The sequence below is a fragment of the Xenopus laevis genome, chromosome 2L (assembly GCF_017654675.1).
Source record: "Xenopus laevis strain J_2021 chromosome 2L, Xenopus_laevis_v10.1, whole genome shotgun sequence".
In the NCBI taxonomy this organism is placed as follows: Eukaryota; Metazoa; Chordata; class Amphibia; order Anura; family Pipidae; genus Xenopus; species Xenopus laevis.
Window position 1 is genome coordinate 150,005,747 of NC_054373.1, and position 22,952 is coordinate 150,028,698.

Consider the following 22,952-nt stretch of genomic DNA (forward strand, 5'->3'; position numbering starts at 1 on the left):
TTCTGGATATCAGGTTTCCGGATAAGGGATCCTATACCTGTACTAAAATCATATTCTTGTAGGGTTGCCACCTCACCCCTTTAAAACTGAACACATATGGAATCCACAGCCTGCATGGTTAATTATCAATTAATTTAGATTCATGATGCATGGCTGCACATAAATCAGTTCAGTCTGCAGCATGCAGATGATGGCAACCCTATGTTCTTTTGTTATTTTTACTGTATCTGCTTTTCATATATGTCAGGTATAGGGGCTTTGCGTTTTATATACATAATAGACAGAAGTGATCTTACTGAAGCATCTGGCACACAACGTCACAGATTTTCCTAAAGGGATTGTTCACCTTTAAATTAACTTTTAGTATGGTGGGGGGGGGGGGTGATATTCTGTGTCAATTTGAAATTGGTTTTCATTTTTATTATTTGTGGTTTTTGAGTTATTTCATTTTTTATTCAGCAGCTCTCCAGTTTGTAATTTCAGCAGTTCGGTTGCTAGGGTCCAGATTACCCTAGCAACCATAAAATAATTTGAATAAGAGACTGTAATATAAATAGGAAAGGGCATACATAGAAAAATGATAATTAAAAAAAAAAGCAGTTTTTTTTAAATGGGATCAGTGACCCCCATTTGAAAGCTGAAGCAGAAGAAGAAGAAGGCAAATAATTCGGAAACTAAGGAAAAAATGAAGGCCAGTTGAAAAGTTGCTTAGAATTACTAATTCTATAACATTCTAAAAGTTAACTTGAAGGTGAACCACCCCTTTAAATAAGAACATATTGGGGCAAACTCACTAACCTCCGAAAATTCACCTGCGGCGACTTCACTAACAGCGCAACACTTCACCAGGAGTAGATTCGCCTGGACAACGCTAATTCACTAAAATCCGAACTTCGTCCAGGGCGCTGAACTCTGGCGAAGTTGCGCTAGCGATACTGCGGGGCAAGCTAAGCGAAGTTGCGCTAGCGTTGCCTAATTTGCATACGGTGGGAAGTTAAAGTTCAAGGGGATGTTGCAGGAAATACATTACACTACATAAGCCCGGAAAACTATAATAAAATAAAATAGAGTTGTTATATTGCCCTACACATAAGCCCAGTGTATAGTTTAGGTGCCATATGTTAGGAAATGTAGGGGGGAAGCTGGTTACCCCAAAAAATGTTAACGCTCTTTAGGAGCCTATCATCCTGAAAAAAGGAAAAGACGCCAGCGTTTTTTGGGACTACAAAAATTTTCAACTAAATTTTGAGGAACCACTATCTACTCTATTGCACTTCGCCTGGTCTGAGGTGGCGAAGGCAAGTCTGGGGCAAGAGGTAACGTTCATTAACATCTGCATCTTAGTTAATTTGCGTAGTTACGGCCATTCGCCAGAGCGCAAATTCGGCAGGCATTAGGGAGCGAATTACCGCTAGAGTCTATCTCCTTCGCTAGCGAAGTTACGCCAGGGACCATTAGTAAATCAGCTAAGTACAGAAATGACGTCACGCTGGCGAATTTTCACCAGCATTAGTCACTTCGCCCCTTAGTAAATTTGCCCCATAGAATTGTTATTATTCATTAATATTGTAAGCTCTAAGGGGCAGGGACCTCTTTTCCCTTAGACACCTAGCTTTGGGGAACCTTTAGGGTAGAACTACATGGGCAACTTCAGTATGTTTCCAGTGGATCAGATGCACTGTGCCAAAATGTAGGCATCAAATCGGATGCAACGGAGAATAAGGTAAGAAATACAAATGTTGATCTTGTCGCAACGTTCATCCGACACGACTGCATCCAACATCCGACATTGCTATTGCTTACCTTATTCTCTGTCACATCCAATTTGATGCCTGCGTTTTGGCGTTTTTGGCCAGAAAAGCACCGAAGTTACCCATGTAGTTCTACCCTTAATGCACCTGCATTTTGTATTTATTTGTCTTTGTTATTGCACTTTGTATTAATTTGTATTTATTATTGTAGTTTAATGATGTGCTGTTCAGTGAATTATATAAGTAGTGCTATATAAATAAAAACAAATACATTATTCTGCATAAAAAACTCTGGAATAAAAATATGTGCATGCTTCTTAGATTGTAAGCTCTAGTGAGTAGAGCTCTCACCTTATTGTCCTTTATAATATGCAATCGTAAGCATAAATTCTGGTGAAATGTTTGCCTGTATATGTAACTGTCTTGTATTTGTGCCCCATTACTCTGTAAAGCCCTGTGGGAGACACTGCTACTATAATAATAATAATAATAATAATAATACAAGAAATACAAAACAGGCAGAATGTTTGCCTATGGTTCTTTTATTAACATTTTAGCAAGATAAGTAAAATAAATGGCACATATGGCAACAGGATTTTTCTGTGTTGATTGTGATCTCTTTACAGAGCCTGAAAAGAAAATGACAAGTTAATATACAGAGCTGAGTGGATTTGCTATTTTTATTCTTCTATTCTTTGCATTCTATCAATAACACCAACCTATTACACAGTTATTCATAAAGAATGTCTCTGCCCCTTTAGTACCACTGGTATACACCAGGGTCAAGTTAGTATCCGCCTCGTAACCTACCAGTATGAGCACATCGAAAACCCCGCACAAACACAGGGACAACACAATGTGGAGTTCAGCCGCAACTGCAATGCATATTCTGGGCAGGCAAAGCCTTTTGAGAAATATGTGCCCCTCTTTATCTCTGGGCTACTATACTGTATCCCCATAGTGGTGTTAAACATAAATGCAATGCCCTATTTCTAATACATAATAAATAATTGCATGCATCAATTTTGTTTAAATACAGGAAAAAAATTATGACAGGGAGAAACTTACACTGTTGATCCAAGAAATGTAGGCTGATACCCTGGTGAAAACAGATGGTTTCTGGACTATGTTGCATCCACTGGCAGATCCAAAACTGACAATTCCATGAACTTGATAGACTCCATTGACAGCGCAGTTGAGAGGGCCACCAGAATCTCCCTAGTATACAAGGGAACAGTGAGTAGGTGGGGAAAGCACGCAAGATATAATGGACAAAAAAATACACATAACACTCGTACAGTAATATATATATTCACAAACTGTGGGAGTGACCACTTTACAAAAAAAAAAAACTATTTGGCCTAGAAACTCTTTACATGTAATCTTCTCTTCTTCCAAAACCCCCCTTTCTTCTGCCATCAACACAGGTAAGAAGAGCAATGTACACAGGGAGCTCTGAATTTTCCTCCCGCCTATGGCGTTATGTAGAGGACTCCCTTGCATTCTATTGTGCCTTGTTTTGGATGTTCTAGCATATGCACAAATGGCTGATAAATAAGCCCAAACAGGTATAACATTTCTAATTCTTTGTTGAACTTGTTACAGGATAGACAGTACACAAATATAGACAATAATTATAATTAACTTACATTACAGGAAGAACGGATTCCAGCACCATCAGCACACACCATAGTGCTCTTTACGGTGCTGCCCCACCAGGAGCTGCTGGAGCAAGTTGAGTGTTGGACAACGGACAGAGGGGCCTGTTGTAGGACAGAGGCAAGGGCTCCCCCAGCTGCAGGAAACATAACTAAGTTAGTATTCTCAGCGATGTTGAATAAAATTGAATACTTCATGCTTGGCTTTCTAGAGGCTTGGTATTAATGTTCATGTTAACAGCTTAGTGCAAAATATTATTTTTAACTGGCATATGGTTCAATGGCCATGGACAGTTGAGCTCACCAAGGTAGAGAGAACCGACGCACACCCTTCACCAGATCAGCCCGGTGCTCAATCCCAGAGGATCCGGCAGCCTCCCTTATGCTAGAGAACAAAGAAGGATCGGCACACAGGCATTCAAATTTGCAGTGTTACCTGCTTGTTTAATGTGCGGACTGCAACGTTTCAGGGTCACGCCCTTTGCTTGACAAAGGGGCGTGACCCCGAAACGTTGCAGTCTGCACATTAAACGAGCAGGTAACACTGCAAATTTGAATGCCTGTGTGCCGATCCTTCTTTGTTCTCATGGACAGTTGAGCTCTTTATTTCCATAAACTTTATTGAAAATGACCACTTGCTTGTGCAAATGGAAACTTGTGAACTCTGTGCAAACAATATTCAGGACTCTTAGTCCTGAATAATGTTTGCACAGAGTTCACAAGTTTCCATTTGCACAAACAAGTGGTCATTTTCAATAAAGTTATTGTAGTATTAGTTAGCAATTAAATAATCACCATTATTATATTAGAGTTAAGCAATATGGCATATCCTATGTACCAACAGATTCAATTTGTACGAGCGATGATGGCTATAGTATGTCAACTACAGCTAGTAACTGCCATAAGAGGTGTGCCTCAGCCCTGAAACCTTTATGCAGCATATAATGAGTGTGTGCCACTGAATAAGCAGAATATATATTTGTTTATTAAGAGGTGTCGCTCTACACATTCTTTTTTGGCCCTAATGCTCAAGCTACTGGGCAATTTATTCCCCCTCAAATTCCATCTGAAAGCAGCCGTGCATTTTAGAGGCCAGGGAAAAATAAACTTTGACCCTCATCCTGGAGCAAAATTACATCGTTCAGCATCTCCATTTGCCATATCCCCTTCTACAAAAAGAAAGTATTGACGTGTGCAGGTTTCTTAATAAGTCTTTCTAAATGTCTTGCAGTATTGGCTTCCAAGCCTGTAAAACCCTTCATAAAAATGCAACTTACTGCTGGTTCTGCCCCATCCTGTAACAATGCAGCCATAGTTGTTGGCCAGGATAGCACCATCGGCGGGCAGCTGGGCCAGTTTCACAGAGGTGTTAAGGGTGGCACTGGAGGCCAGATGGAGGACGGCAATATCATACCTGCAAAGGAGAGCATTAATTTGATGGAACCAAGAAATGCCTTGTATTTGAGTTGTGTGCCTCATCTTTCCAATAATAACCAATGTGACTACCTAGACTGCTTTGATAAATAATGAGCAAGTGTGCCTATTGATGCTAGGTAATCCTGGTGCTCATTGAGCTGTATTAGAAATGCCCATTATAGTCTCCTTTCCTTTTTAAAAGCTTAGAGGCTAGGAAAGTTGAGTGTACACTTACACTGCAAAACATTACACAGGATCTATCCTAGGAGAAATACCATTTGGCAGATTTGTGCTTTGGTTAACCAAACTGTTAATTGTGCTCAGAGACTGCATTTTACCTATAGTTATCTATAGATTCCCTTTAAACTGGTCATGCCACATATTTTCTAGCTTATTCTTACCCAGCTGCAACGTTATTGGTGTTCCAGTTGGCGTGCTTTACGATTCTTGAAACAGAAATGTACTGTTCAGTACCATCGTTTGCATTGATATTATGGTCTCCCAAAGCAACACGGAAGGAAACAGTCCTTTAAAATAGAAGAAAAGGAGAAGGAAGCAAAGTGTGTTTTTAATTTAGGTTCAACAAGCAACACAATAGTTTTATCCTGTAAAAATATTTGAAGGGCATGCACGTACCATTTATAATATGTACACTCTAGGTATGATCAAACGAGACAAATACCCTCATATCTGAGGCTTCTTTAGCTCAGTTATAGCTGTTTAAGGAGATTTTCACATTTCTACATACTTTTAAAAGTTGGACCTATTCTAAATAGCTTTTCAGTTTATCATATATATATATATATTTATATAATATATATATATATTATATATATATATATATATATATATATATATATATATATATTATCATTTTTAAAGTTGCTGAACAAAAAATGTTACTATTTCAAAAAACCATAAAAATAAAAAATGAAGACTATTTGCAAATGGTAATATAATACTGAAGTCTGCATCATACTAAAAGTTAATTTTAAGATGACCTCTACACAGCCTAATATACTGTTCAGGAGAGCATCTGGAGCATAAGGTAGGTCCTATGCACTCTCTAGCTGTACCCTATGGACATACAGTAGGAAGCCCCAACATCAGGCAAGCATTACAGTTGTAAAGATGCCTACAGGTTTCTGTGCACATAGGAATCTATGTCCATCTGCTTTATTACTGATAGGAAAATGAACTTATACGATCAGGGTGTATTATGTTTTATGGCATTTACTAATACAATTACCTGTCCACACAGTGAGCGGCTGTTAGGACTCTGTTAGCACGAATGAGACTTGCGCCACAGGTATGGTACCAAGCACTGCCAGACAAGTACTGGAGAGAAACCTTAGAGAGAGCATAGAGAAAGCAGATTAATGAAACAAGTAATGATCAATACAGTACACGTTTGAAGATCTAATAATAGAAAGCAATGGTACAGAAAACTCTATTAGAGCCAATTATTTAACACAGGTATTTGTAAACCATAGATAGGGCTGCAAAAATGAGGACCCAATGCTGTTTAAAGAGGGTGCGCAATTGGTGCTACACCAATTTTTGGGTCACAAAGCTGATTCTTCAAATCAAATACATTTGGGTCCCCTGGGGATAAAGCTTAAAGGAATTGTTCAGTGTAAAAATAAAAACTTTGCAAAATAATAAATGTTTCCAATATAGTTAGTTAGCCCAAAATGTAATGTATAAAGGCTGGAGTGACTGGATGTCTAACATAATAGCCAGAACACTACTTCCTGTTTTTCAGCTCTTTAACTCTGAGTTAGTCAGTGACTTTAAGGGGGGGCACATGGGACATAACTGTTCAGTGAGTTTGCAATTGCTCCTCAGCATTCAGCTCAGATTCAGAGGCTTTGTTTGTCAGTACACCTGTTTTTATGCAACCAAAACTTTCATCCAAGTCAGGCATTAAAAAATAAACACCTGCTAGGCCACTGGGAGTAAAATCCACGGGGCTGATGAGCCACTGGTATCACATGTATACAGGATATAGTATATAAGTGCATACAATTAGAAAATGTAATGAAAAAATAATAGGATATTCATAGACAACCTGCTAGCAACCTTGCTGCAATTACAAAACAAATGCACCCAATACATGGAATTATTGTTTTTTACCACCTGCTTATTCAGAGGAGTCAACTCAATGACATAATGTTATTTTTTCCTCTTCATGGAGGAACTGCACAGCATAAGTTAGGGTTATGATTAGAATAAAGTTATTACAGACCTGCCATGGCCAAGCGTTCTTGGCAGCATTAGTTCCTCCTACCACACGTGCATTGTCCTCTCTGTAACTGTCATCTACATCACAACGTCCTTTTAGAAGAAAAGTAAAGCTGTTGGTGAAATATTTCTACCAGTGCCACACAACCTATTAGTCAGTAGGATAAGGGATCTTTTATGTAACAAAAGCCAGTGGGACACAGTTTGAACCATCCTGGTTGCTGTACATGCTATGTTTTTTTTTAAGTGGTGGAACTTCTGCTCCTGCATGTAATGTAATGAAAGCAGTAGAAGTAGTAGTAACACATGCTACAAAATGAAAATAAACTCTCATATGCATCCTGGATAGATGAGTGTGAGCAGATAACAACTTACCACAAAGGACCAGAGCAGCAAGTAGCAGTAGTTGGAACATCTTGAGTTTGTTTCCAGTAAGGATTCTGTGGATACATGCCCCTGTTTTTATACTCCAGTGTTAGCTGGTAAGATTATTTTATCAAGCAGTGAGAATGTTTCCAGGTGTTAAAGTTGTAACAGGTGTAAGTGGAAACAAAGATATTTTTATGCTTAACTCAAGGACTAGGACCTACTTATGTACATTTAAGTTAACAAGATTTAAAGAGACATCATTGCACCAATGTAAGATAATAATCTTCTGTTGCTGATTATATGATGTGCTGAACTTTAGTTATTACTGTAAATGAAGCTGTTTTACAATATACTCTATATATATGTATAGCAGTATGGTTATTTTTCTGTTATTGGGAGCCCATGTTTTGGCATAAACTGTGTAACTCTCACAGTACTGTAAAGGAGAACTAAAGCCTAACTAAAGAAGTAGCTAGAAATGTTGTACATTATGTTTTGGGCTTCTGTACCAGCCCAAGGCAACCACAGCCCTTTAGCAGTAAAGATCTGTGTCTCCAAAGATGCCCCAGTAGCTCCCCATCTTCTTTTCTGCTGATTCACTGCACATGCTCTGTGCTGCTGTCACATACTGAGCTTAGGGACCCACTCACAATATACAGGACACATAGAAATGTCACAATATAAGGCTGATTAGTAATTAATACAGATGATTACTAAATTACAGCACAGAAACCAGTGCAATTAGCATCAGAATTTAATAATCAGCCCTGTAGCATCAGCTTATATTACAGGCCAACCTCATTTTCTGTTTGATAATTTGTGACAACCCCTAAGCTTTGCTTCTCAACAGCTGCTCAGAGCCCACTGAGTATGTGAGTGTCAAGTTTGAGTCCTGGATCATTGCTGCTATTGAGAAGCTGAAATTTAGGCTGGTTCAATAAATTCAGTATATACAATATGGCATTTTTAGCCATATTCATTTTTAGGGTTTAGTTTTGTTCCCCTGGGCAGGTACCAGTTCATGGCTGTGACTCACTTTCTACTGATAAACATACGCATCTATGTAAAATAATTCATTCTCGACATGTATCAACATGTGCATTATTTGCAAAAACACACACTTCTTCCACTCCTTTCACTGGAAAATTACTTATAACTTATTTTCTATTTGTATGTGTTTAATGACAGATTTAGGTTTTACTTTCAATCTTACCATGTCACAGGGTAATGGTATGCAAGGTTACTTTGGGCACTTTAAGGGGGTTATTTATCAAAGGTCGAGTTTGTGAGTTTTTTTTATACCTTGAAATAAACTCACAACTAGAATGTTTTCTAATTTATGAAAAAAGTAGAATGGAAAAAACTTGAATCCGTGAATTCTGGATGAAAAACCCAAATACTTGAATTTATCTCGTTTTTGGAAGAAAAAAAAAAAACTTGAATCGCTCGAAAAAAAAATCATTGTTCAAGGGACCACTGCCATTGACTTCTACATGACCTGGACAGGTTTTAGCTGGAGTATTTTCATATTCTAACTATTTCCAGCTTTGGGGTATAAAATTCGTTTTTTTTTTCAAAAACCCGAAAGATTTGAGTTTTTTTAACCAGAAAATTTAAGTTTTTCAGGAAAAAAACAACTAAGCCTTTGATAAATAACCCCCTAATTGTAGCATTTTCTTAGCAGCCCAAAAATAAACTGTGTAAATACTTGAACCAGTCCCCATAACCTTGAATGTAATTTATCTGGCAAGCCCTTATCAGGCGACAGTAGCCTGGAAATTCATTGCTACACTTCTCCAGGCTAATATTGCTTTAACTAAGAAACTAACATGATGTAGCGCAGTTATATGCTTATTTCTTTATTTATTATTCTTGAGTTGCCTGTGTATCATTGATTGGGGGGGTTATTTATTAGAATCCCACAAAAGAAAGCCAAAACCAAAGAACACTCTCCTGAAGAAAAAAAATCTTCCACACACTTAAAACAGGTAATCTTGTACAAGACTAGTACTAGTAACTAGTGCAATCATACTCATTCCTCCCAAAAAAAAAGCAATGCATATTGGCCTGAAATCTCTGCAGCCCCACATCTGATGTGTTTAATACATTTGCCAATACAGATATAAAAGGTCTTACTGAAGCATCAGGCACACACAGGCATATTATTTTGCGTTCGTTAATAAGGAATATCTGCATGCAAGAAAGGCAAAACAGACAGAATATTTGCCTGTGGTACTTTATTATCATTTAAACAAGAGAAGTAACATAAATCGCACATGGGTTGATTGTGGTTTCTTTAAAGAGCCTGAAAAGCAAAATGACAAGTTAATAATCAGAACTGAGTGGACCTGCTATTTTTGAACTTTATTAAAAGTGGCTTTTCTTTTATTCTTTCCAATCTTTCTGTAATACCAACCTATTACACAGTGCTTTATAGAGAATGTGTCTGGCCCTTCTTTAGCACTAGGACACACTAGGGTTAGCTTGTATCATCAGCCTAGCAACTTATCAGTTGAATGTATTAACTGTGGGAAGAAACCAGAACATCTACAGAAACGGCACAAAGACAGGGAAACTTTTAGAATGAACCCAATGACTCCACCACTAAGAGGTAGCTGTGCCTACTTATAAGGGTGGATGTACAATATAATAACTGCTGTAGAAAAGATCAGTGCTGATTATTTCTCTACTGCGGTAAACTAGTAACTCGGCATTGTGCACCTGAAGTGTCCTTTCCATCTCGATCTCTGTGTGTTTCTCTGTAGATGTTCTGAAGTGGTGGGGCATGTATGGTGCAACTGCACTGCACATTCTGGGCCAGGGGTGCAAAGAACATGTGCACCTCAGTAACTGAGGGTGAATATTATACATTCCCATAGTGTTAAACCTAACAGTAAATAAAAGATAGAATCCAGTATAACAGTCAGAAAGAAGGCAATATCTAACTATAAAACCAATTTATTCAGGACATACAATAGATGTAGAACTTACATTGTTGATCCAGGAAATGTAGGCTGACACCCTGGTGAATACAGATGGTTTTCGGCTTATGTTACATCCACTGGCAGATCCGAAACTGACTATACCATGGACTTGATAGACTCCGTTGACAGCACAGTTAAGGGGGCCACCAGAATCCCCCTATTATACAAAGTAACAGTGAGTAGGTGGGAAAGCGCCTGGTTAAAGTGAAATGCATATTCCAAATACATATTTCCAAACTGTGGGACTGTCTGCTTTCACTATTATAGCCCAGCATCACTTGACATGTAAATAAACACTATAATGCTGTGTTCTGTGCCTTGTTTTGGATGTGAAGTCATGCAAGGGCACAGAGTTTGCACTGCATTACAAATATAGGCACCAGTGCAAGGTATATGCACCAATAATCTTGTAGTTTGGTTAAAATGTATTTGTCTGTGATTTGATTTCATTTATTGCTCACTCTTAAATTAAAACTTATGTCTGGACATACTGGTTTTTATATACTGAAACTGTACCACCAGCCTAGAGCATCAGAAGCCCTATAACACTAATGATCCATAAATTCATTGATGTTCCTATCTTCTGATGAGGCCATCATTTTAGTGTCAGTGGCCCTGCACATGCTGCTGTTGAGAAGTGAAGGTTATGGGTTCAGTGGGAATCATCTAAACATCAGCAGAAATTAAGGGTTACATGTATCATGGAAGCTGATGTTACAGGACCATCAAGTCAGATATAGAATGCACTGGTTTCTGTGCTGCCATGGTTTAGGAATCTGAGTTCATTATTTATCATCTTATAATATATGTATTAATATTGTGAATTTGGCCCTAAACATAAGTAACTGTCTGCAGCTTACAGCATGTGTTGGACTACTGGACAAATTAATGGAGGCCCAGACCTTCACAGTGAAGGGGGTCAATATGAAAGCCTGAAACAAAAGGTAAAGCATTTCTAGCCTAGTTCTTTATTAAATATTTCATTATAAGGTTCATTTGATGTATATAATTTGTCCTTACATTGCAGGAAGAACGGATTCCATCACCACCAGCACAAACCATAGTGGTCTTCACGCTGCTGCCCCACCAGGTGCTGCTGGAGCAAGTTGAGTATGCAACTACGGACAGAGGAGCCTGTTGCAGGATAGAGGCAAGGGATCCCCCAGCTACAGGAAACATAATTAGTTAGTATTCTCAGTGATGTAAAACTAAAACAATATTTCATGGGTCCCTTGAGGCTTAATGCCATAACCTGTTTTAAAAGGGTTGTTAACTTAAAGGGATACTGTCATGGGAAAAAAAAATTTTTTCAAAATGAATCAGTTAATAGTGCTGCTCCAGCAGAGTTCTGCACTGAAATCCATTTCTCAAAAGAGCAAACAGATTTTTTTATATTCAATTTTGAAATCTGACACGGGGCTAGACATTTTGTCAATTTCCCAGCTGCCCCTGGTCATGTGACTTGTGCCTGCACTTCAGGAGAGTAATGCTTTTTGGCAGGCTGCTGTTTCTCCTTCTCAATGTAACTGAAGGAGTCTCAGTGGGACATGGGTTTTTATGATTGAGTGTTGTTCTTAGATCTACCAGGCAGCTGTTATCTTGTGTTAGGGAGCTGTTATCTGGTTACCTTCCCATTGTTCTTTTGTTTGGCTGCTGGGGGGAAAAGGGAGGGGGTGATAATCACTCCAACTTGCAGTACAGCAGTAAAGAGTGATTGAAGTTTATCAGAGCACAAGTCACATGACATGGGGCAGCTGGGAAATTGACAAAATGTCTAGCCCCATGTCAGATTTCAAAATTGAATATAAAAAAATCTGTTTGCTCTTTTGAGAAATGGATTTCAGTGCAGAATTCTGCTGGAGCAGCACTATTAACTGATTCATTTTGAAAAAAATTTTTTTTCCCATGACAGTATCCCTTTAAGTATGATATAGAGAGTGATATTCTGATACAATTTGCAATTGGTTTTCATTTTTTATTATTTGTGGGTTTTGAGTTATTTAGATTTTTATCCAGCAGATCTCCAGTTTGCAATTACAGCAATCTGGTAGCTGGGGTCCAAATTACCCTAGCAACCATGCATTGATTTGAGTAAGAGACTGAAATATGAATAGACGAGGCCTGAATAGAAAGATGAGAAATAAAAAGTAGCAATAAGAATACACCTGTAGCATTAGAGAGCATTTGTTTTTAGATGGAGTCAGTAACCATTATTTGAAAGCTGGAAAGAGTCAGACGAAGAAGAAGGCAAATAATTTAAAAACTATAAAAAAGAAAAAATGAAGACCAATTGAAAAGTAGCTTTGAATTGGCCATTCTATAACATACTTAGGGGCCCATTAACTTAGCTCGAGTGAAGGAATAGAATAAAAAAAACGTTGAATTTTGAAGTATTTTTTTGGCTACTTCGACCATCAAATTGGCTACTTCGACCTTTGACTACGACTTTGAATTGAACGATTCAAACGAAAAATCGTTCGACTATTCGACCATTCAATAGTCAAAGTACTGTCTCTTTAAAAAAAACTTCGACCCCCTACTTCGCCACCTAAAACCTACCGAGGTGCCATGTTAGCCTATGGGGAAGGTCCCCATAGGCTTTCTAACAATTTTTAGGTAGAAGAAAAATCGTTCGATCGATGGATTAAAATCCTTCAATCGAACTATTTGCGGTAAATCCTTCGACTTCGATATTCAAAGTCGAAGGATTTACATTCGGCAGTCGAATGTCGAGGGTTAATTAACCCTCGATATTTGACCCTATGTAAATCTGCCCCTAAAAGTTAACTTAAACTGGCCATAGATCTTGAGATTTTTAAAAGATCAGATCCTGATCGTGAGACCACGATCTTCTCAGAACGATCGTACAAATTAACCATCAACTAAAAAGACCAATTTGCCAAGAAAACAAAGGGGAGCTGCCTGCTTGGCCCTGCAAACATAGAGAGATTGCACTGGGGCCGACAAAAATTTTTTGACCTGGCCGATTAATTTCCCGACAGATGTCGGCCGAAAAATCGTAAGATGTACGATCGTTCGAATACCACTAACCGCACGATAATTTCGATGGATTGGTCGGACTTCCCTAAAATCGGCAAGAAGAATCGTTGCGTCTATGGGGTGCTTTAAAGGTGAACCTTCACTTTAAATTGGCATATGCGTCAATACCTATGAATAACTGAAGACTAAATATCTGTTAACATTGCTAAGTGTAATATATGTGCTCTTCTAATTAGAGTTATGGAATGACCAGTTCTAAGTAACGTATCAATCGTTCTTCGTTATTTATTTTTTTCATAGTTTTTGAATTAGGTGCCTTCTTCTGACTATCTGCAATTTTCACTTGGAGGCCACTGACCCCAGCAATCAAAAAAAAACGATTGCTCTGTGAGGCTACATATTTTATTGTTATTGTTACTTTTCATTACTTTTTTTTTTTTTATTCAGGTCATCTCCTATTGATATACCAGTGTCTCATTCACACTACTTCCTGGTTGCTAAGGTAATATGAACCCTAGCAACAAGATAACTGCTGAAATTCCAAACTGGAGAGTTGCTGGACAAAAAAGGAAATCATTAAAAAACATAAATAATAAAAAAATGAAGACCAATTGGAAATTGTCAATATTTAACTTGAAGGTGAACAACCCCTTTAATTTTGCCTAAAACTTAAAAAACAAACATTTATTAGTTATCAGAGTACCTTTATATTAGTGCTAGTTAGGGGTGCTTCGCCAATGGGGCAATTTGAGGCTGTCGCCTCAGGCGGCAGCGCCCCACTAGGTACCAGGGGCAGCAAAAATGCTGCTCCTGGTACTTTAAGAGCGAAATTTCCGGGGGAGGGGGCGCAGCAGCAACTGCTGCTGCCTCAGGCGGTGGAGGGGCCAGGATCGCCCCTGGTGCTAGTGGCTATTCTACATCAACTACTGGTAGCAGCTGCCACACTAGATATGCTTCAGCCCAGAAGCCTTTATTCAGTGGATGATCAGTGTGTGATTGTAAAGACATTTCACCCTCTGGCCCCTACTAGTCAATATTACTTGTACTTCATTGCATTGAACAGACCTGGGGTCAGCAAATGTTGCCCTGCAGCCTGGAGCAGAACTATATCTTCATTTTTAATGTGTGCCTTCCTAAGAATGCAAACTTACTGCTTGTTCTGCCCCATCCTGTAACAACGCAGCCAAAGTTGTTGGCCAGGACAACACCATCAGAAGGCAGCTGGGCCAGTTTCACATAGCTGTTGAGGGAGGCACTGGAAGCCAGATGGAGGACTGCAATATCATACCTGCAAGGGAGAGAGACTTCATAAGATGGAACCAAGAAATGCCTTGTGTTTGCCCAGTGGATCTTTGTACTTATGCAACTTCTCCAGCTCTTCTGTAAGTAATTTATAGTAGTGTGCCTCGTCTTTCCCATAACACACTCATAGCCCAGGCATCATGTTAAAGCACATACTCTATATACACACATGCAAGTAACCCATCCATCCCTGAAATGAATACACTTTGCCTATTTAGTGCAGCAGAATGAACAGCTACGTTGCATAATTTATTGACAATATGTAATATTTATCTGTATGTTCCCTTTAAAATGGGACTATGTCACAAAAGTATTTGCAAGGTTGGTTTCTAGCTAGTTCTTACCCAGCTGCAACATTATTTGTGTTCCAGTTGGCGTGCTTTATAATTCTTGAAACAGAAATGTACTGTTCCGTGCCATCGTTTGCATTGATATTATGGTCTCCCAACACAACACGGAATGAAACAGACCTTTAGAATACAGAAAAGGAGGTAAAGTGTGTGTTTTAAGTTAAGGTTCAACAAACAACTTGATAGCGTGCACTCAGAGTACATTGGGTGCGCTGTTACCTGTCTACACAGTGAGCAGCTGTTAGAACTCTGTTGGCACGGATGAGAGTTGCTCCACAGGTATGGTACCAATAGCCGCTAGACAAGTACTGGAGAGAAACCTTAGGAAGAGCATAGAGGAAGGAGATTGTTCACACAAGAAATAATCACTGAAGGAATTATAAAAAAAATCACAATTAAATGGAACAAACAGCTACATTATTTTGTTAAAATAATCTCTTGTTCACAAATGTACAATGAGCAATAGTCTGATAGCTTTACTGTAAAACATCAAGGCTGGAATAAATCAAACACAAGTTAGAGCTTCTTTTCTCATGCTAGAATATGCCCAAACTTAATTATGGATACTTTGTTAAATCAGGCATAAAGGATACAGGTATGAGATCCTTTATCGGGAAACCTGTTATTCAGAAAGCTCCGAATTATAGGAAGTTTATCTCCTATAGATCAAATAAACAATATCAATTTTTCAAAACATATTTCAATTTCCTCTGTAATAACAGAATGCCCAGCTAATATATAATTAACCCTTATTGGTTGGAAAATAATCCTATCGGATTTAATTAATGATTTTTACCAGACTCAAGGTATGGAGAACCAAATTTCGGAAAGATCGCTTATCCAGAAAACCTCAGGTCCCAAGCATTCTGGATAACAGATCACATACCTGTACAAGATTGACTTTATAATATACATGAATCTAACATTAGCTTTATACCAATTTATTTTAGTTACAGACTTAAGTTGTGAAAAGAATTGAACACTAACAAAAATTAATATATAGCCAATAAACAGCATTTGCTAATTGATTTCATTATATTCTGCCTGGTTGTACTCATGAGCATTCTGAGTTGTGTTTTAAGCTGGCCATAGACGCAAAGATCCGATCGTACGAATCGAGGATTCGTACGATTTTCGGACCATGTGTGCAGAGTCCCGACATTTTTCGTCCGATGGAGATCGGTCATTTGGTCGATCGGACAGGTTAGAAAATTTCTATCGGCTGCCGATAATATCTCTGCGTGTATTGCCGATCGTACGATTTTCAGTGGGAGACTGTCACTAGCCTTGTCAGACATAACTATTGTACGATTGCTGTCAGAGGTAGAACATCGGCTGATCTGTTCTTTAACTACTTTATTTGATTGGAATGGTAATACTTTGATCTGAATGGTTAGTGGCAGGTCGGGAGATGGGAAAGTCCGATCGTATGTTGATTCGTACGATTGGATCTTTGCGTCTGTGGCCAGCTTTACTCCATTTGCATTTTATTGCATTTGTGTGTTGACACAGCATACTGCCTTTTCTTGCGCTTGACACCATTTCAGCTCTCAGTAGAATAGAGGGTTTTGTTTGTATTGGAAAAAAGTGCACTTAGTTGGGTACAAAAATGCATTGAAATGCAATATATGCATTTTTCATGTTGAGAATGCGTTTAAAAAAAGTGCCTTTGTGTCAGAGCCCTTAGCATTTCTAGGAGGGGGATTGAAAATAAGTTTCTAAACCAGTTAACGTCCAGTGCTAATCTCTACTGTGGTATCTACAGTATATTTTCTTTTTATTGCATCATGCTTCTAAACATGTGTTTTATTTAATGTATAGTTTAACATTAACAACGAGTAACTATAATTATTCTAGGCCTGATTTTCAGATAAACTGAGATATGCTCTAGGTTGTGCCTCAGTCAATTTAGCATTTAGACATACAGTATGATTTAATTATAGTAGAAATCCTTGCAATAATAAAATACATCATTCTGCAGGAAGATTGTATGCTTTCACGCAATATTTATCATGTGCCTGTTTTTGTGTTTATACTGGATGCAGCACTGGCAGATCCAATGGACAGTTTTAAGAAAGGGCTGGGGGGGGGGGTAGGGGTGGAACGAGTGTGCCCTCCACCCACCCCTCATGAATAGAGTGCTACTAAACACAGACAAGCCTTTATTCAAGGGGGTAGACGTAGCTCTCGGTGCTCACATTGCGCCTGTTTTGTGCACTTTGCACAAAACCCTGGAGGTCATGACTAGCCCTATATGCTATAAGGGCTAGTTAACAAATAATTTACATGCAGTTATGGCTGCAATGGAATGAATGCAGTCTTCAGGGTACATCTATATGATAATAAGACCCCTTAACTATAAAGCAGAATACTGTATGATGATAAATTCAAAACACATAGCATGGTATCATTTCAGGGACATTTTGACCTTTTTTCTATAATTACTAAAACAAATTAAGAATTAGAAATGTTGTATATAGTATGATCTTTAGTATGAGTAAAAGGTTTAAGAGGATGCATTTGTAAGAGTTAGAGCAATCCACCATCCGTCTAGCCAAATGTTCCCCTAGTGGCAACTAGGTGTAATTCAGTACTGACTTATGTTCTATAGGTAGAGGGTGATCAAATATCCAAGACCTTGCAAGCAATCACAAAGCAATTCAAGATGGAGCTGCTTCCCACTTTGTGCCTTTATAGTATAATGTGTATACAGTATAAAACATAATAGAAATGAATATGGTGCCCTCAATATACTGTGTTCTCATGTTTTACTACCTATTTACAGAGAGTAGATAAATTCTCCTGTATGAATAACTGAACACAGTATTAGTTAAGGAATTTGAATAAGATCATTACTGACCTGCCATGGCCAAGAGTTTTTGCCAGCGTTAGTTCCTCCTACCACACGTCCATTGTCCTCTATGAAACCGATGTCATCATCACAACGTCCTTTTAAAAGAAAGAAAAGCTTTTTGTGAAATTTGGGTTTCTGTCTATTACATATAGGGGATGTAACATTTTTTAAAAGTCTTGTAACTCATTTTCCAGAATAAGATCAGTAAAAGTCACTTGGCGCTGCATTGCTACAGGTGATAAAGCTGAGCAAACTCTGCCTTGTCATTACTTTACACTCAGTGATCAAAAGTAATATCATTGAAGCCAATCCAGAGACTAGTATGGGGCAACAATCCTAAAACAGCTGCTTAAAGGGACCCCAAAGAGCACTACTCTTTTAAAAAGCAGGACAGAGATTTTTTTAAGAAATGAGGAGAGCTCCTCTTTAAAGGGATAGAGTGTTCAATATAACCAATGAGCTTCCAGTAGGAAAATAGAACTATTAGTGTAACAAACACCAGTGGGATACAGTTTTAACCATCCTGGTGGCTTATGGAGTGTGAGCAGATACCAGCTTACCATAGAGAACCAGGGAAGCAAGTAGCAATAGTCGGAACATCTTGCTTTTGTTGTTATTTCTGCGCATGTAAGTCCTTTTGTGGTCTGTTTTTATACTCCATTGTTTGGCAGTAAGATGAATTTATCAAGCGGTGAGAATATTTCCAGGTGTTCCAGTTACAATGGGTGCCAAATGATTGTTAGGGAAAATATTTTTATGCTTAACCCAAGGTCTACGACCTATTTATGTAAGTTAATGAGATTTAAAGAGATATGACTGCACCATTAGAAGATAATAATCTTTCATTGGCCATTGTATGTGCGCTTTTCATTTGAAAAATGTTTAAGGTGTAGACTAAGCCAAAATACCTTTCTAGTCACCCTCTGGACAGGTGTGTCAGTTCATGGCGGTGACTACCTGCACTTGTGCTTGGCTACTAATAAATATACTCTTCTATGTGTAAGAGCTCATACTCAACATGCGTGGGCAGCCATCTTATTTTTGCTAAATAAAACACATAGATTTCCTGTCCAAAGCTAATAAAACGGTCTCCAATACTTTGTTTTCCTTTGCATTTGTTTATGTACTGGTAAATGGATAATACTTTTATTGTTGTTTTATTTTTTCCACCTTCTGCAAAGGTTTTACTGGCTCAGCTTCTGGTTTCACTCTTGCCAAAGCCATTAACTACGGGGCTGACCACAGTCTTATGTAGGCAATGGCACTCAGGTTTTTTAGTAGCTTAGTTTAGGGTTGCTAAATGTTTCTATTATCACCCATTGGCCCTGACTAAGCATCTAAAGATAAATATGCCTATTTCTTCTCAAAAATTAAAATTTAATACAAGTTTCACCATACTGAAATAAACTTTTTAAATACAATCAATTCAAAATTCTGTACCGTTTCTGAAATAATTAAGTTCATCTTCACTATTCCTCTTTTAGCATCTGTTTCTCTTCATTCTGTCTTCATGCAGCAGTTGGGTGTCAGATATTCATTGACAGATGCAATATATCTTATAGGGGAGGGCTTCCTTTTGCCTAGAAGATCTATTAGAGCTCACTCTATTAAAATCACCAGACATCATGTCTCTCTACATGCAGAATTTGTGCAAAAGGCAGCTTTTGCTTGATTTTGTTTGTATTAGAATCAGTTATTTGATTGAGCTTTTAATACAGCTGCTAGGAAAGGAAGCCGCCCTATAAGTTATATTGGATCTAACTGTCAATGATTATCTGACACCCAACTGCTGCGTGAAGACAGAATGAAGAGAAACAGATGCTGAGAGAGGAATAGTGAAGATAAACTTGATTATTTCAGAAACAATGCAGAATATTTAATTGGTTGTATTTACAAAGTTTCTTATTTCAGTATGATGAAGCTTAAATAAAATTTTCCTTTTCCCGATAGTTCCCCTTTAAGCAAAATTACTATTTTGTAACCGAAGCAGCAGGTCTAATGATTTGGAGCAGCCAAAACTCTTGGTTTGTAGTCCCCAAAACAAATATCCAAAAGGTTTGTTACATGCCAAAATATCTTGTGTGCATTAGATTAGGAGTTATTTATTATTAAAACACAAAATAAATGTCAAAACCCAAAGAACACTCACATGAAGAAAAATATGAAGAAAGCAATGTGTGCTATATAAAAATACACTCGAGCAAGTCTAAAAATAAATGTATTTGTTTTTCCTTCTCTTTTTTTTTAACTGTATATTTTCTACAGTTCCCTTGAAACTGGTTGGAAGTTGTATTATGGTAGCTTCTGAATATATCAGTTCAGAGATTATGTAGGCCATGTGTTTCTGTTGGGACCTTAGTATTCATGCATTCATTGTTCACTGGAAAGCAAGAAGACAATACTAGCACATCTCCTGCCCATTCTTCTGCCTATTTGTCTGAAGCAGAGAATACAGAATAATCATTTACCCAGAATACTTTTGACACACATAATAATGAACAGTGCATCATTTGAATGATAACTGTGCTTGTAATTTCTGATTTAGACTCCTGTGTAAGAACTAAGCCCACTGTACTCTACAGAGCAGTGCAGGGCAACAGTACATTATTTTTTAATTACTTTAAAACAATTGCATTTTTTGATGTCAGCAGTGACGTGCAGTGAACCATTGCAACTGAAACAGAGGCAGGGCAGAACTGAAGGGACGTGTTCCACCGCATTGGTGATGAAGACATTTTAAAGCTGTCATTGTTGTGAATCTGGGCTGAATTTGCAACAAACTTGGCAAAAGGAGATGGTCTTGGTAGTGTTGGTCCAATATAGAAAATTTCCGCACGTTCTCTTCTTTCTTATGGTACTCCTGCCTGGTGGTGCAGAGCTCCCTAGACGGTCAGCACACGTCAATCAAATACGAAAAGCATTGGAAGAGAGTCACACACCATGTTTCTTGACTATGAAGTTTTTCATTCATCATTCATTTTCAATGATTACTTAGCCAGTGCAGTTGTTTTAGAATTACTTATATTAGATATACCATATTTCTTGCAGGTGGGGAGCTTACCCCTTTTATTTTTCACCAGCCGTGCATCATGGTAGTGTTGAGTCTCCAGGAATAAAATGTCATGAACTTGAGCCACAAGGATTTAATGATATGATATCCAAGGGATCAATTGAACTGTGCAAATACGGTGATTTTTTCTATCACCCTCTTCCTTAAAGGTGCCCTGCCTAAATGTTGTTTGATTATGTGCAACATCTATGAAATTCAAATGGAAAAACCATCAGCATGGAACTTTTGAAAATCAGGTGTCACCCTGCCTGTTCAGATGTGTAATGTTTACAGACTCTTTTACGGTGATTTTTTTTATGTAATATATCTTTTTTTATACCATACATGTCCCTTTAAGCCACACAGTATTCCTTTGTGGGGGGATGCCCCAATGGTTGTTTTTATTGACTATGTGCACATATGTGGGATATTTAAAGGGTATTTAAATGTATGCGGTATTAGGAGTAAGGAAACCCCAGTAGACTCCAGCTAACGGTTGTTACACAATGCTCAGCTATAGTTATAGCTATAGTCACCTAGAAATGAACACTGTGTTAGGTAGGGCCTGATTCAAATGAGGAAGGCGGCACACAGGTTTCATTGTAACATCCGGCCTGGGCTGAAACCAGGGACCTTGTATTTTCATTGCTGTCTGCCTTACTTCTACGCTATATGAGCAGACAGCTAAGACCCTGTTTCGCTATTATTTGTATCCCTGTATTTTTAAATAAGCACGGCTTGTTTCTCCTGTTATTTATCTGGCCATGGGTGATCAGTATCAGTCATTAGTCTGGCTATAAATCCCTCCTTTACACTGAAACCAAGGTTCAACAGACACTGATTACACTGAATGCTACTATGCAGTAAGACTTTTTATACTATGGCCTAAAGGCAAACAAGTTAGGGATCGCCATGTGGGGTTTACCATGACGTAGTATGGTGGTTTTTCAACTTTATGATCATAACTTTGTAACTAAAAACCCCTGTTTTGTAAACTTTGAGACAGGGGACTAGGGAATGTGCATTAAAACTAGCACTTCCATTATACTTAAATATACTATTACTTAGCCTTTAGAGTGCTTCCACATCTCGATTTTTTTACACCATTTTTTTACATTATAAATCCCTCTTGTCTACACTCACACATGGCCGATTATAGGTCAAGCTCACTTGCTCCTGGGTGCTCTGAACACTGCTTTGCTTGTTACTTTATTCCTGCTCCTGTCCCCTGTGTGACTTCCCGGTTCTGCCCCTGGATTGTTCCTGACCTAAAGTTGTCTTATGATCCTGCTGCTGTTATCTGGTTCTGGCCTGGCCTGTCTGACTACGTTCAGCGTGTTGCTTCCCAGAGTATACGTTTGACCCCCTTGCCTGCCCCTGTAGGAGTTCTGGATTTTTGTGCAGCAAGTCCTGGTGGCACCTGAGTAGCTGATGGCCAGGCCCAAAGTCAAAGGTGGCTGTTATAGGTAGAAGAGCACACTTGGAATCCAGTCACTCCTCTGGAGTTTGCCATACGTGACCAGGGTTGGACTGGGCCGGGGGGAGAGCAGGAAAAAATCAGATGGGTCCCGACTCTTTTGAGCCTCACCAGCCCAGACCCACACCCTGCATTGCCGATGTTTACATCTCTCCCTGACCCTGGCCCCAACGTGCTGGAAAAGATACACAGGCAGGCGCACAGGTGGGGGGGGGTGATGCGGGTTTGCGGCAGGGAAGGGGTGACTGGCTGGTTCAGAGGGGGCTTTGCTGCTGGGGATGGCGTGGGGGGGCCCTGAGGTGGCAGGCCTGGTGGGCCCTGGGCCCCCCAGCCCGACGCTGTACGTGACACCCACACCTTGTGTGCACATTAAATAAGCAATGTACAGAGTGGCAGGAGGAAGAGGCTGCATTGGGACCCCATCCTTACCACCCACTCTAAGGTAGGCAGTAAGGAAAAGGCTAGGATGCTCTTTGCATGGAGCACTGGATTTTTGAT

At 38.8% G+C, this 22,952-nt stretch overlaps 2 protein-coding genes across 2 annotated transcripts; both read right to left on the reverse strand.

Annotated features, from left to right (window-relative positions):
* Nucleotides 1-2,275: 2,275 nt before the first annotated feature.
* On the reverse strand, nt 2,276-7,502 carry cela1.5.L (chymotrypsin like elastase 1, gene 5 L homeolog). Its single transcript, NM_001096144.1, is given in 8 exon segments — nt 2,276-2,380; nt 2,820-2,969; nt 3,401-3,546; nt 4,687-4,823; nt 5,227-5,352; nt 6,075-6,175; nt 7,074-7,162; nt 7,445-7,502. Coding segments are annotated over 8 exon segments (798 nt in total). The 5' UTR covers nt 7,485-7,502; the 3' UTR covers nt 2,276-2,371.
* Nucleotides 7,503-9,660: 2,158 nt separating this feature from the next.
* Nucleotides 9,661-18,533, reverse strand: cela1.4.L (chymotrypsin like elastase 1, gene 4 L homeolog). Its single transcript, NM_001092460.1, is given in 8 exon segments — nt 9,661-9,743; nt 10,430-10,579; nt 11,443-11,588; nt 14,574-14,710; nt 15,069-15,194; nt 15,294-15,394; nt 17,935-18,023; nt 18,489-18,533. Coding segments are annotated over 8 exon segments (798 nt in total). The 5' UTR covers nt 18,529-18,533; the 3' UTR covers nt 9,661-9,734.
* Nucleotides 18,534-22,952: the final 4,419 nt, after the last annotated feature.